This window comes from Amblyomma maculatum, chromosome 1, assembly GCF_055883805.1.
Source record: "Amblyomma maculatum isolate TAMU_Amacu chromosome 1, ASM5588380v1, whole genome shotgun sequence".
In the NCBI taxonomy this organism is placed as follows: Eukaryota; Metazoa; Arthropoda; class Arachnida; order Ixodida; family Ixodidae; genus Amblyomma; species Amblyomma maculatum.
Window position 1 is genome coordinate 305,547,266 of NC_139344.1, and position 14,967 is coordinate 305,562,232.

Below are 14,967 nucleotides of genomic sequence, written 5' to 3' on the forward strand. Positions count from 1 at the left end.
AGATCTGTATAGAACTCGACTGGTAGCGGAGTTGCACGGAGAATGGGCAAGTCGGTTGGTTTGCATGTAGCTGCGAGCGAGAGCCAGTGGCACACAGCGCTGCGGCAACTGTGAACGGAGTCGTGCTGACATGAGCCCACTAGCGAACTGACAACAGATGCTGGTTTTACTTCATTTTGTGGTACACTGGGTGTCCCAATTAAATACGACCGCCAAGAGAGCTTTGCGTTCCAACTCTCATTCCAACTGCAACTCCAGACAGTTGATTGAGCTTGCAAGACAGCATCACTTTTTGTTTTTTGAAACCATCAGACACAGCAGACGACTTTGACCGTTCCCGTGGAGACAGCCATTATGGGAAAGAAAAAGTGGTGATGTAGAGTCGCGTGGTAATAGTGGGGCTCTGCCCGAACTTGTGTGCCGGTGTCCAGCACCTCATTATTTGAATTTCTCACCGCTCTGACCGTTGCGCAGTTTTCGCGCAGAAACAGATTGGCCAGTTCTTCAAGCCTCTTAGTAACTAAAGTTATGTTTTTAGTTTAAATTTGTTTTTCAGACTGCGTGGTTTTAAATGTAATTGGTTGACAGGAAAGGAAAGGTGCAGTGTCTGTCACACTTGTTCTGTGGACACCTGAACTGCACCGTAAAGGAAAGGAGGAAGGTAGGAGTGAAAGCGGGAAGAGAGAAAGGGGTGCCAGTAGTGGAGGGTTCTGGAGTAATTTTGACCACCTGGGGACCTTTAACGTGCACTGGCATCGCACAGCACATGGAAGCCACTTCGTTATGCTTCCATCGAAACACCGCTGGCGGCGGTCAGGATCGAACCTGGGTACTCTGGCACAGTAGTTGGGCATCTTAACCACTACACCACCGCTCCAGGGTGGCTGAGTGGTTTTCTTTACACTTTTTCAGCCCCTTGAGGATTCAAAAAATTGGTCGATGACTATACTCTATTTTGACATGTGATACTGATCGTGAGTCTACCACAAATAGCACTGAAACACTGCAACAGTGTTACTTGTTTCTTTCGATTCTAATCATTTTCGATCCTTTCTGAAATACTTGAAGTAAATATTGAATAACCTTTGTTCTCACTGCGATTACTCATTGGAAATGCAGCTTTCAGTAAAGTAGTAAAATAAGCCTGGAAGACCTTCAAGCAACGCCACTAGAAGCGGATCAGCGATACGCAATGGATGAGCAATGAACAATTCTCATTTGGGGCTATGATTGCACTCTGTGACAGGCATTTTGAGACATTTAACTACTAAGGTTAGGTATTTGGGAAACATAATTATTCTACAAACTGTGGAAAGACGTGGGACAGAGTGCTGGATATATATCTTTTTTTTTTTTTCTTTTTACTGTCATTATTTGATCAGCAGCATTTCTAACTTATAATATTATTTCTAGTTACAATTTGAGCATCGTAATAATGTCTACCAATAGCCTTAACAAAATGTTTAGTGTGAACTTTGAATTAATGTATATGATAGTATCACATGCTTTTTTTTTTTTTTTTCAAGTTTTAACATCATAGCATTAAAGGCCCCATTCACCGAAAATCTAGCATCTGTGTTGGCATTATGAGCTAAAAATCACAAGCATGATGGTGGCAGGCATTAATAGGGTTGCCTGATAAGTTTGGCAGTCCTCTCCTTTCGTATGGGTGGGTGAGCCTGCCAGGACATTCATTTTGACCCTGTGCCACAAAGGCACATTGATACGGGTTGGTCAGAGCAGGTAGCCTACGCTTCATACCCTTAAAGGCAGAACTCAAGTGTCCCCCATAATTTTAACATAGGATAATGTTTCGGTGTTACTTTGCTGCAACTTGTTAACAATTCTGTAACATTCAATTGTTTGGTGCTGCCTGTGGATAGCAACATAGGTTTATTTTTTTCTTTCAGCTCGTAGTAGATAACTGTTACTAATGACGCATAGTGTTTGCACGCTTTTGGGTTTAATGTACTCACAAGATCTACACCTTACGATGGCACAATGTGGTATTTAATGTTACAGAGCAGGTTAATTGAAGGATGAGCTTTTCACTCTGAGGCACGATTGGTTATTACAAAAACGAATTGCACTGTGCAGATTGGTGCACTGTAAGCATGCATCATTTCCACCATGTTTATAAAAGGCGCATATTGCTTCGGATGCGACTCAACGAGGCGCTTCAGCCAATGGCACCGACTATGGTCATGACGTCATGGATTCACCTGCCATTCAGCTGTGATTTCACGCTATACACCCCACCTCTAGGGGCACTATTGAAAGCCACCTACCGGTGGTGGCACGGAGCACGGGCGGGGCACATTCTCCAGCTGCTCAATACTGCAGCAAGCATGACAGAAGCTTGCGCATGTGATTTGCCCTTAGTGTGGATGCATGCCGATTATTCCTGTGGTAACAGCAGCTGCGTGGGACTGCCCAATCTGCATTCGTGCGAAAGGCAGACAAGTGTCACCAGGCCTGGATGTGCCATGGAACTTATCATGAGTGCATTTCCTATTCTTGTGCTTTGAAGGCAGTTCCTACGCAATGTGTTTGGGGAAAAACCTGACCAGTTTGTTTTCCGAGAGTGCAGCTGGTGCCTATTTTGTGCACCTGGTCAAGCGGCTATCAAGAGAGCCGTGCGTAATGGGCGCTTTGTTGGCACAAACAGACGAACGTGCTGTACTCGGCAATAATTTGCAGACTTTAATTGAATTGGACAAGGTCGGAAAGCATCGTTGAAGTAACGAGAGACCACCATTCACAGCTGAAAGCAAGGCCGTTTGAAGTATTAGTATGAGGGACGCTGTAGTGGACAGCCCGCATATTGCATCTGTCGTGTAGTGGTATGGTATGATACCACCTTGGTTACGTGGTACGTTGTTGCTATGCGATGGCCACGCTTTGCCATTTTGAAACTGGCTCACATGGCCTTTTACAAGACACTTGGCTTAGTTTATAACTCTGCCTTGAGGGTTATAACTGGACTAGCTGTACACTGTATGTGATAAAGGACAAGGCGGGCAACATTATCACTAATATGGAAAAGATAGTCAAAGTAGCCGAGGAGTTCTATACAGATCTCTACAGTACCCAAAGTAGTCAGGACCGTAGTGAGATTGGCGGTAGGGAAAAACAGTCAGACGTTCCACCAGTGACGAAGGACGAGGTCAAGAAAGCACTAGAAACTATGAAAAGGGGGAAATCAGCTGGAGAGGATCAGATAACCACAGATTTGCTGAAGGACGGGGGGGATATCGTGCTAGAAAAACTGGCCACCCTGTATACACAGTGCCTGGTGTCATCGACGGTACCGGAACCATGGAAGAATGCAAACATTATCCTCATTCACAAGAAAGGGGACTCTAAGGACCTTAAAAATTACAGACCAATCAGCTTACTGTCTGTTACGTATAAGGTATATACTAAGGTAATCGCTAATAGAATCAGGACAACCTTAGACTGCAATCAAGCAAAGGATCAAGCAGGGTTTCGGAAACGGTACTCTACTATCGATCATATCCATACCATCAATCAGGTGATAGAAAAATGCTCGGAATATAACCAGCCCTTATACATAGCATTCATTGATTACGAAAAGGCATTTGACTCAGTTGAAACCTCGGCGGTGATGCAGGCATTGCGAAATCAGGGGGTAGACGAGCCGTACGTGAAAGTGCTGGAAGATATATATAGTGGCTGCACAGCAACCATAGTTCTGCATAAAGAAAGTAACAAAATTCCTATAAAGAAAGGTGTTAGGCAAGGAGACACAATCTCTCCAGTACTATTCACGGCTTGTTTAGAGGAAGTATTCAGAGACTTGGAATGGGAGCAGTTAGGGATAAGGGTAGATGGAGAATACCTCAGTAATCTGCGATTTGCTGATGACATTGCCTTGCTAAGCAACTCGGGGGATGAACTGCAAATAATGATTGATGACTTAGACAGGAAAAGTAGAAAGGTAGGCTTGAAAATCAATATGCAGAAGACTAAGGTAATGTTCAACAGCCTCGGGAAGGAACAGAAGTTTGCATTAGGTAGCGAAATACTGGAAGTAGTGGACGAATATGTCTACTTAGGACAGGTAGTAACCGCAGATCCGGACCATGAAAAGGAAATAACAAGAAGAATAAGATTGGGATGGAGCGCATTTGGCAAGCACTCGCAGATAATGACTAGCAGCTTACCAGTATCGCTCAAGAGGAAAGTATACAACAGTTGCATCTTGCCTGTACTCACCTATGGGGCTGAAACGTGGAGGCTAACCAAGAGAGTTCTACTTAAGTTGAGAACAACCCAGAGGGCTATGGAACGAAAAATGGTAGGGGTAACATTAAGAGATAGAAAGCGTGCAGAGTGGGTCAGAGAAATAACTCAAGTTACCGACATTCTAGTAGAAATTAATAAGAAGAAATGGACATGGGCAGGACATGTAGTGCGAAGAGAGGATAACCGATGGTCGCTGAGGGTAACAAACTGGATTCCAAGGGAAGGAAAGCGTAGCAGGGGGCGGCAGAAAGTTAGGTGGGCGGATGAGATTAAGAAGTTCGCAGGGGTCAAGTGGATGCAGCTTGCACAGAACCGGGTTAAGTGGAGAAATATGGGAGAGGCCTTCGCCCTGCAGTGGGTATAATCAGGCTGATGATGATGATGATGACCTGTACACACGCGCATCACGGAGCTTCACAGATTTGCTCAACTCCCACCAGTGGATGCACTTATTGTTATGCATCGAGCCAACCATGAAACTCGCCTGCGACACACATTCAACGGGCATCGCCTCCTCACTCGAATCTGATGAAGCAAACCTTCACTCGCCCATATTGGACCACCTTACAGCACCATGGACAGAAACATCACACGTAACAGGTAACGGATGACTCAAATAGTGCTCGCGGCACAATATGCTGTAAGAAGTTTTCTTGAGCAGCATGGGGAAAAGGGCGATTACTAGTCATGCTGAGAGTAAGAAACATCAAGCTGCTATGAAATCTCAGCAAAGCGCTTCCCAGACCTGGGTCGTCTCATTTTTTGAGACTGCAACAAATAGCGGCTCTCCTTCCTTCCGCAGCGGCAATGAGTGCTTCATTCATCGGAAATATCGGTCTGGAGATGTGTCCAGCCATCACTACGGAAGCACTTGGCCCCTATGTGAATACATCAGTGAATAGCTTTCTATTGAAGAATGAAGTTACGAAGGCCGAAATTATGTGGTGCTTGAACACTGTAATGACCCATGGATCTTTTCGATCAGCGGCGGCCTCTTCCTCGCTGTTTTCATTGATGTTCCCTACATGTGAGGTCTCCGCCAAAATGCAGCTTGGAAAGGAGGATACACAATTTGTCATGGTATTGGACCATACTTTCAAGACAAGTTGGTGAAAAACCTTTCTAGCATTCCTTATTTGGTGGTTGCATTTGATGAGTCGCTCAACAGAGTAACTCAGAAAGAACAGATGGATGTACTGATCAGGTAATGGGACCAAACTGATGCCACTGTGAAAATGCACTACCTAACTTGGTGTTTCTTGGGGCACATCAGCGCAGAAGATTTGGTTGTTGATTTTAGGAAAGTAAACAAAGATACTACAAGTGTCAATGGATGGGCCAAATATCAGCTTGAAGTTTCTGAGGATCAGTAACTTAGAGAAACCGACACCCACCAAATTCTTGACATTGGAAGCTGTGGATTCCATGTTGCAAATGGCGCATTCAAAACGGAACACTCTACAACGCATTGAGATCTGGTAGTGTTTCTTTGTGGGAGCTATAATCTGTTCAAGTATGTGCCAGCACGTTGTGGTGACCACATCCATTTCACAAAAAGTGCTCTGTTTCCATTGAAGTTCTGCCCAGTAAGGTGGCTTGAGAATAGCAAAGTGATTTCAAGAGCGGTTGTTATTATTCCAAACTTGGTGAAGTTTGCGGAAAGCTGTTAAAGCAAGCGAAAAAGGTGCCAGCATGTGCTAGCTACAGCATTGTTGAAAATTCAGTAGGGGACAAAATGCTGCCTGTTAAATAAGCTTTTATACTATCAATTGCTGAAGACCTGGAACCATTTTTGGCCGAATTTCAGACAAACAAGGGTGCCCTTTCTAGCCCCTGCATTGAATAATCTATTGGCCAAAGTTGAGGTTACAAACACAGTGATGCAAATGGTCCGCAGTGCCAATGCCCAATGGAAGGAAGACCTGCAAAGAAACAAGCAAGAGAGATTGGATGCAAGAGTAGCTGCTTTTAGTGGCAGGCAGCTTGTCTTGAGGAGAAATTAATTCTCTGAAACAAGGTCCCTAAAACAGCTGACCAATGTTTTTTTTTCTCTCAGACAGCAGACTAATTGTCTTGTACACCTGAATAAAATATTTTTCATTGTGCATAATGTCTATCTTGCAATATATTGCATTTTGATGTCTGGACTTCGGTCAGGGAATTTAATTGAAATAGTCAGGGAAAACCTGGAAAAGTCAGGGAATTAAAAAAAAAACACTTTGGTAGGCACCATGTATAAAAAGGTATTACTCTTATAAAAGAAGGCTTGCTGCTGTTATTGATGACTCTTTTAAGTCCTGGTAGGTACCTCACACCACCGTTGCCTTGCTGTTAGCACCACTGTTCACTGCGTCATGATAGCTTGAGCTGGAAGACATCTGATGTGCCTCATAGCTGTGGGATATTAGCTCATAAATGACATCTAAGGTTTCAACATTTTGTAATCATGCAATTGGAGTTATGTCGCGCAAATTTATGTTGATGTCCCGTCAAAAGTATGAAGTTTTCGCTCTTTCTACTTCGTTAGCCCAGCTATCCCTTTACAGGCACTGTAATTTGAGCAGCAGCAGTAATCACGATGGCACATATTTTTGCTTTTGCCATCTTGAGTGCTTGCTTTCACAGATCAGATTGCCTGGTAAGTACCACAAGTTATTGGTTTACAGTGGGAGTTTACAGTGGATTTACAGTTTACAGTTTACAGTCCGAATTTGCCCAAAATTGGTGTCTAACCTTATTTGAGTATGTCTACCTCAATGGTGACTTCCAAATTTCGATAGGCTAGCTCTAAAATTTAACATTGTCCCAATTTCACCAATAAAAGCGGCAACTAAACGATGGTATTGAGCAATGAAACGCAAAACTCTAAATGCTTTCACACTTAAGCAGACTTAACTGCCCTTTTCATGCTTGCAATTTACTTGCCACAACATTGTGGGTGGTTCATTCTTTATATTGCTTCATCAACTGCAGCTCTACCTAAGGTGCCCTTGTACTGTGGCAAATGGATGAAACACAGTCAAGCTAAGAAATGAATGACATGTACATAGCATAGCATAATGGAGTATATCCTGCACTATGAATGGGGATAAAAAATAAACACGCGAGGCGGCACTTAGGATAAAAAACAACTCTAATTTAACAATGAAGAAAAAAAAACATACAAGCAAGAAAAGGCAAAGAAACGCGCAATAGTTTGCACAAGAAAAGCAAAGGTGCACTCTTGTCCGAAGTAGTGGTGCGTCTGACGAAGTGATGCGGCTGGGCATCGGTGGAGGCGATGGCTCTGGGTGCGTCCCAGATCGACAAGTCTGGTCCACGGCCGCTCTACAGCAGGCCTCTGCGCTGTAGCCTGGATCCAACTGTTACGCATCACATACGCATACTTCATATGGCCGGTGCAGCATCTGGTGGATACGCGTTTGGCCACCTGGCTGGTGGCCACGTCACCACAGCTGCTGGGAAGGTCCAAGTCCAGCTGTGCCCGAGTCCTGTAGCTCAGGCTGATGCTTCTGGAGTCAGGATCGGGTCTATCCGAGCCTGCAACCCCGAACGTCTGTGGCCGAAGCCCAAGCTTGGTCTCTCAGGTCGCCAGCAGAATCTTCAAGTGTTGAGGGCAATATCCGGGTCTGCAATCCCGAGACCTCTGTCCTCCGTGTCCTCATCCCAAATCCCTGCTCCACCTGCCGCTTGCTCCACGTGGCACTTGCACAATGCGCCAAGCATCTGTTGCCTTTTCACCACGTGGCACTTTCTCAATTCACCACGTGTTTCTTGCTTTCTCCTCTTCGTCGTCCTGTGACGCTTGCTCCTCACACCATCTGCCCCATCTTTACTTTGCACCTCTGAAAATAATTTTCAAAATTAAGAAACTATGCAGCACTGTGCTACAAAAGTTGACCATGAACCATGATTGAAATACTTTTGCTTAAAAATATAAGATACGAATAAGAGGTCCTAAATATTGCTGGAACTATGAGACATGGCCATCCCCACAGGCCTTGCTGCATACCACCAGCCGGCTTCTAAGCAGCGATGTGCACCTGCACCTGTGCCAGCTGAAGGCAGTTGCCAACCGGGCATACGTGTCGCACACAGCTACCTGTGCAGCCTGCAACAAGGGATTCTCTGGTGATGTCGTCATGTTTCGGTGAGTATTTTAATTACGCTAATTGGTATACGTTGAATTAAATGTTTTTGACCTCTGAAAGGCATGCAAAGGGAGTTGTTTCACATTTGGGCCTCTCCTCCTCTGAGCAGCATCACAGCTGAGCTATGAACTCAGCATTGCTGTGTGTTTTCCACAAGTAATTCTCCGTTTGGATTTGATTATTTTGTGTATTCATGCGTGGGTCCCAGCCATGGGGGAAAAAAATCTCAGGGGTGTGTCTGGCAATAATCTTGAAGCCTAGTAAAAAAAAAAGTCCGTCCTCCACGTGATCAAAACGCATGACATCTGTCATCACTGTGCAAGCACAGACTGGCAAAACGATAAGAAAAACTGCCCACTGCAGGCTGGTGTGGGCCGCACAGATGCACCCACTAACACATACCAAAATATTACACATCCCGAGTTTTTTTCTCGCAGCTAGGGTCCAGATGTTATTTTTAAGCATGAAATGTTCCATATAGGGCGATCTTGAAGGAACATAGAAATAAAACTGAGCACCCGGGTACGAGATTTTTCAGGACAAGTTTGCTTTCCCCAAGGATGGTGCCCCTGTCTATGTGTTCATGGTCTCTTTAGCGCATGAATTCGCTGCTTCTCCAGTGTCTCTTCCCCTGACGAAGGGAGAGGTAGGAAGCGTCTTGCAGAAAGTGACCCTGCTGACACCACCATGATTATGCAGGTCGTAACTGCCTACTGCAGAATTTCAGGCGATCACTTGGACGCGACGAGAAAAACCTACAACTGAGCACGTTGTGCACAAAAAAAAGCTTGTGGTGTTGTCCATTTCCAGATTGTGTCATCTGCAAGCAATATGCTATGTCCGTATCATTACATCTACTCTCGATTATGGGAGAAGCAGTAATTTTTTATAAACAGTATTGCCCATGTGTTGAAAATAAATTGGGCTTTCTTTCTGCAGTGACCTAATGAAGTAGGTTTGTTCACTCACCAATGCAGTTGTTCCACATCAAACCTGTACAACTTGAATGAGAAGGATAAATTGAACAAGTGGGGCGTCAACTCTTTGTTTTCTTCTTAACCTTGATGCCTGAATTTCACTGAGCCTGATCATTTGCTTCTAGCATCCACAGGTCTGTTCCCTAAACCTATTGCTTTGCTGGAACTGCAGCTAATTTCACTGGTGGAACGTTCTGCACTGGTAGCATTGTGTCTGAAAGTATCACAGCTGAGCTCCTTTGCACAGTCATAATTTATTTCAAGAAAACGCTCTTGCTACTTGGCCCAACCTTGCATTGTTAGCTGAAGAGATTGCATAATAGCTCTACATCTGTGTTTTCATTGTGTTCAGTTGCAGACACTGCTATCATGGAGCTTGCCTGGAGGGTCCTGGTGAGCAGGCTTGCTGCCAGCTCTGCAGCACATCAAGGCCACCAGCCTGTGGCGCACAGGTGCTTCACTCATGGCATGCTCCTAGATGAATTTTTTTTTTTCTTTCTTTGTTGAAAAGCGCCACTGCTGTGGAGCTGAGAAACATGGCAGAACTATTTAAAAAGTAATTTTTTCCATATGGTAGTCTCATTTTCTCACTGACGTCGTGGCAACTGCCACGTCACTCAAGTCGCTTGCAAAATTTGTCATTAACTGAATTGCACAGATTTTGTTACAACTATAATTGGCTACAAAGCTAGCTTGAAATAGGTACCATTTTTGCCTATAGCAGCTGATGGCAGCACTGTTAAAAGCATGGCAGCATCTTTGATTGTGCAGTTTTCGGTTTTGAGTGCGTTTTAAAAGTGAATCAAGCAAGATTAAGTAAAAGTAGCTGTAATTTATTGAGTTGATATGAGCACAAATACCTGTTCGTATGACATTGTGGCATAGTCACAAAATTTAGTATATTCACTTAAGACACTCCAAGCTGGTATCAGTTATTAGCAACGAAAGCACGCAGTATGGCACCACCATCCGCTAAAACCTGACTTTCTTGATCAATTTAAAATATAAATCTCTTTAAACCATGAGTTCTTCCCTTGATACTGCCACTAAGTGGTAAGATCTACTAGAATATGCCAATATTTTTATACTCGTCTTCGGCAGTAGACTGTCCCTTTAAGTTATCTGTTTTAGCACGATTGCGCTAAAGGCCCCGTCCGGCGGTAGCGTCATTAAAGGTCCACGGAAACGGCCCCCAAGAAGACACTGATAAACGCGTTCAATGTGTAGAACGAATTCTTTTGAGCATTAAACCAAAGTATAACTCCTTAGAACAAAGCCAGTGATTTATTATTAATTTTTAAAAACAGCGTTTTTTGAAATTCGCGGGCACAGAGGATGTCGTTTGGCGGTGTCGCATGGAACTATTTCCCAGGACCGTGACGTCACGGGCATGTTGACTGGCAAGCAAGCCAGAAGCTGCCATTCGCTGCGGCCACTGCAGCCATGACGTCACGGACACACTTCCGGTAGCTGCGAAAGTCGTCTGCTCGTGCGCTGCTCGAACTCTGTGCGGGCTGTTACAGCTCGCTGCCCTTATCGGTTAGGTGGCCATTGCCCATTAAGTGCAACCGAAGCGACGCAGGGATCGGCAGAACGAAGCTTCATTTACAAATATCTTATTTATATAACGTGGTTTCAGGAGTATCGGAGTGTCGTCCGACGAGGCGTCAACAGCACGGTCAAGCACCGCACGATGGCAGCACCTCCTTGACAGCCGTAAACGTCCCCGCTGTGGCCCCTCCTCCCGCATACCGTTCGCGACCGACACGGCGGATCGTTAGCACCGATGTCCGAAATAAAGCGTGCTAAAATTTGTTGGCGTCTGGAATATTGAGCCGAATATCAAGTATGAAGCCCTCGTGAGGATCGCTGACCAGCAGCAAATAGACCTCTCCCTCGAGTAAACAACGTGACGTCACGGAACGCACGTGCGGCGACTGCAGCGCTCTTCGATGCAGCGGCGATGGGCAAAATCCGTCGTTTTTCTCGGCCACGGCCGTACTGAATGCAGCGGCGCGCGCTTGTGTCTCGATTATTTCTTACGCCGTGGTCTCGACCAAGGCCCATTCCTTGTCTCGACTAGCCTCCAATGCGTTCCTGTGTATTCCAAACCGATGGAGCTGTCCGAGTACGCGATGTTATTGCCTGAAATCGCTCGCCAGCGGTATATATTGAAAAGTTAGTAGTTGACGGGGACCAATATTGAAGGACTGGAAAAATGACCCCAAATTGTGGCCGAATGTTCGTTTTGGTGACATATGCGTATATCTTGTTCAGACGCCCGGCCCTAGCTACGCCACGGATAGCTTGAAGTCCTATCGCTCGTTGAAGGCTTACGTTCTTGCAGCGGAAGGGCATGTGCGCCAAGTTTTCATTGCCGACGGTGGCTTAAAGTGCCGCTTTTTAAAAGCTAAAGTGGCGGCGTCGCAGAGGACCACTGGCAAGCTATATGAAGCCTGGACGCTTTTGCACAAGGACGGAATCGTACAGGCAGCTTACTGCACATGCATGGCCGGGTAAGCTGTGTTCGGTGTGACGTCGAGCAATAGCGTTTTAACAGGTTACTTTGATATGAATGCATGCGGCAGATTGGAAGTGCAGTACACGCAAATCGTCCCGCCAGAATACATCCTTCACGCGTGAAATCAGCCTGAGATACGCAGAGCATAGGATCTCGTATTTTTTGATCGTGTTATAAGGTTTTCGACGTCGCTGGTTCGATCCCGGCCGCGGTTGCAGCGGCGGCAACTTATCGATGGGGCCAAAGTTGAAAGCGTGCTCTTGTGTCGTGCAGTGTCAGGTCTTAGGTGGCCAAAATGCTCCGGATCCGTGTTATGCAACGTGCCTCACAACCCATGTGCCGCCTGAGCACTTCAGACCCTGCCTATTTAGCCTTTACGCTTGCAAGTCTAGCCTTTACACTTGTAAGTCGTACTATGCTACTAGTTTGCTACAATTAAAATTTTATTACCTTCTACCATCCCTGTGCACGCTGAACTTTTTCTAGAGGTTCTGGCACTTTAGTTGCTGTAATAGCTCGAATGGTAATCTACAAGTTTCAAAGTGTGCGCGCTCTAGTAATGCTTGACATTTAACAGTAATCAACATTTATCTTTTAGTTTAGCCACGCATGTAGCTTATTTACTCTTCAAAGTGGAAATGCTCGTTTCATCTGGACTCATTCGGTCCACTAGTTCACAGCTTTGTGAGTGGAACAACAAGTTCCGTGAAAGTGTACGTAACAGTTTTTTTATTCCCTCTAACTACTTGATCTTTATTACCTTAGTTTTAGCTTAAACGCTCTGACAACATACCTTACTAGTTGCTACTTACCATTGAGATGAGCTGCATATATATGAGCCCAACAGAGGTTGAGTTGAGCACCCTTTTTGAGGAAACATGAAAAAATGTTAACGAAGAAGATAAATAATGAGGTACGACTTGCCTTCTCAAAGCCCCTACTTCTATGGGTACAAAACAACCTGCAGTCAAACAGTTTTATGTAAATCACCAGATAGTGTAATAAGTCCAGTGAATGATAAACTAGCTGAACTCTAGAACAAATCAGAATGGACAAGTTCCGCAGATCCGGTCAGTGGGCTTCCATTTATCTCGGCGCAGTGCGTGCACACACAATTTCAGATTTTCGTCCCATGGAAAACGAAAAAAGCGTATACCAGAGCCTTTCTTGGCGCGGTTGGTGCATTCCACTGCACAGCAGCTCGTAGGCATTGCGATTCAGGGTCGAGGCAAAGGTCCTAATGCCCGCAATGAAGATTATTGTTGCTCGCGCAGCGAACCTCTATGCGAGCGCATGCATTCAGGCGACTGTTTTGCCCATCGGCGTCTGCGGCACAAACCGGAAACGTCACCACCGTGACGTCACTTGCATCGCGTGACGTACCCGAGGAGAGGTCTATTGCTGGTAAGAACGATAGCCGTGATAGTTTCTGCTCAAGCCAGCTGCCGCTGGTGCATTTCGGCTGATCCGATCTGCTCGTACTAGCTCTGCAATTAATGCGTCGGCAGAGTTAATCCTATAATTATTTTACTATGGCAGGATAGGAATCACTATAAGGCAGTTTCATAAGTAGACGATTTACGACAGCGTTGATCATGTTCCAAAGCGTCGACCGCCGCGGCTTCGAAGTGAAACAATAGGCCTAGCGACGACTAGGGACGGTCACGCACGGCGCCGGCGTTCGCCGCGCTCGCACGTTCCACCCCCGCGGTAATTGTGTAACGTACCTCAGCCTGCTCGTGGCATCCCGTGCTGCAAGCGTTGCAAACTCGTGTACTTTCATAGCTAAGGCCGCGTATTTTTTGGCGTTCTGCTCAGCAACAAGCCGTTCAAACGATACTGTAGGCACGACAAGGCTTCAGTACGCAGTCGCTGCGCTGTCGGCCGTAATCGAAGACGTCGGGCGGCACCATATTCTATACATCGATCTTTAAACATGATACAGTGGGCAAATGAATAACTTTGTGAAGCAGACCCGCTCGTACATTTCGGGCGCCGACGAGTAGCTTCCGTCAACAGACGCCGTCATAACCTCGGTTAACGACGCAAACCGAGGTCGTCAAGCTCGGTTTGCGGTAACCGCGGTTAGTGGTGCAACCATGGTTTGGTCCGCCATGTAACATAGGATAACCACGGGTTCGCGGTTACACTAACCGTCGCTGCGCGAACTGGCGAACTCCTCAGGCGTGTGCAAGCGAGGACGGGTTGGCGCGAGTACGCCACCAGCGAGCGAGCGCGCGGCAACCGGAAGTTCGTCGTAGTGACGTATGTCTGGGCGGAGCTTTGAACTTGCTTGTATTCTTTGTTTTTTTATGGCTCCCTTCGGCGTACGAGTTGAGAGGGAAAATTGGAAGGGTCATTTTTAATCGCCGATATCTCTGGTGTTGCAGAAGCTAGATCGAAAATTTTTGCGGGAGAATGATGGGTGGTTCAATAACTATCAGTGTTATGGCGTTGTTTACCCTTCTTTGTGACCCCTTTCAGTGGACCTTTAATGTCGTTGAGCATGGCGCTGGCAGCTCACATGGCCGCGCACCGGCTGCACGTAGGCCTCTCCATTCACCTGGGAGGGTGATATCAAATGTTAATTTTATTTACACCCAGGTTATGTCCACTAGAGTGCCACGAAACCTGCCAGCTGCATCGCACAAGCCACAAGCAGTGCAGCTCAAGGACAACCTCCAGCTGCGCTTGGCACCAGCACGCCTTCTAGACATCACTATAGATGCCTGAGGGGAAACCCTGGTCACCTGTACAGAGAAATTATAAAATATTACATTTAGTGCTGTTGTTTTCATCACCTAACAGTGAACTGTGTATCGCTGTTAAAGCAGATGTTTGCGTGCACTGTGCGACACCACGGACCCCGAGCACTGACGCTTAGCCGTTCGCGTGGCATGTCTGGGGAAAAGGGGATCCTGGTGGCTGAGCTGATGCCGAGTGTTTGGACCTTTAAGGCCCCTCGACGACACACCACTTTGGCTCACACTCCCCATAGACGGCACCCCCGGGCTGACCCACCCGGGGGAAATCGGCAGTCGCCTTTTCC

General features: G+C 46.0%; 1 protein-coding gene across 1 annotated transcript in view; it reads left to right on the plus strand.

Annotated features, from left to right (window-relative positions):
* Vps8 (vacuolar protein sorting 8) overlaps positions 1-14,700 on the plus strand; it is a 255,758-nt gene extending 241,058 nt beyond the window's left edge. The window contains exons 34-36 of the mRNA XM_084591219.1: positions 8,268-8,419; positions 9,750-9,849; positions 14,523-14,700. Of these exons, the coding sequence (XP_084447345.1) occupies positions 8,268-8,419; positions 9,750-9,849; positions 14,523-14,651 (381 nt within the window). The 3' untranslated portion in view covers positions 14,652-14,700. The remainder of the gene's footprint in view (positions 1-8,267; positions 8,420-9,749; positions 9,850-14,522) is intronic.
* The last annotated feature ends 267 nt before the right edge of the window (positions 14,701-14,967 follow it).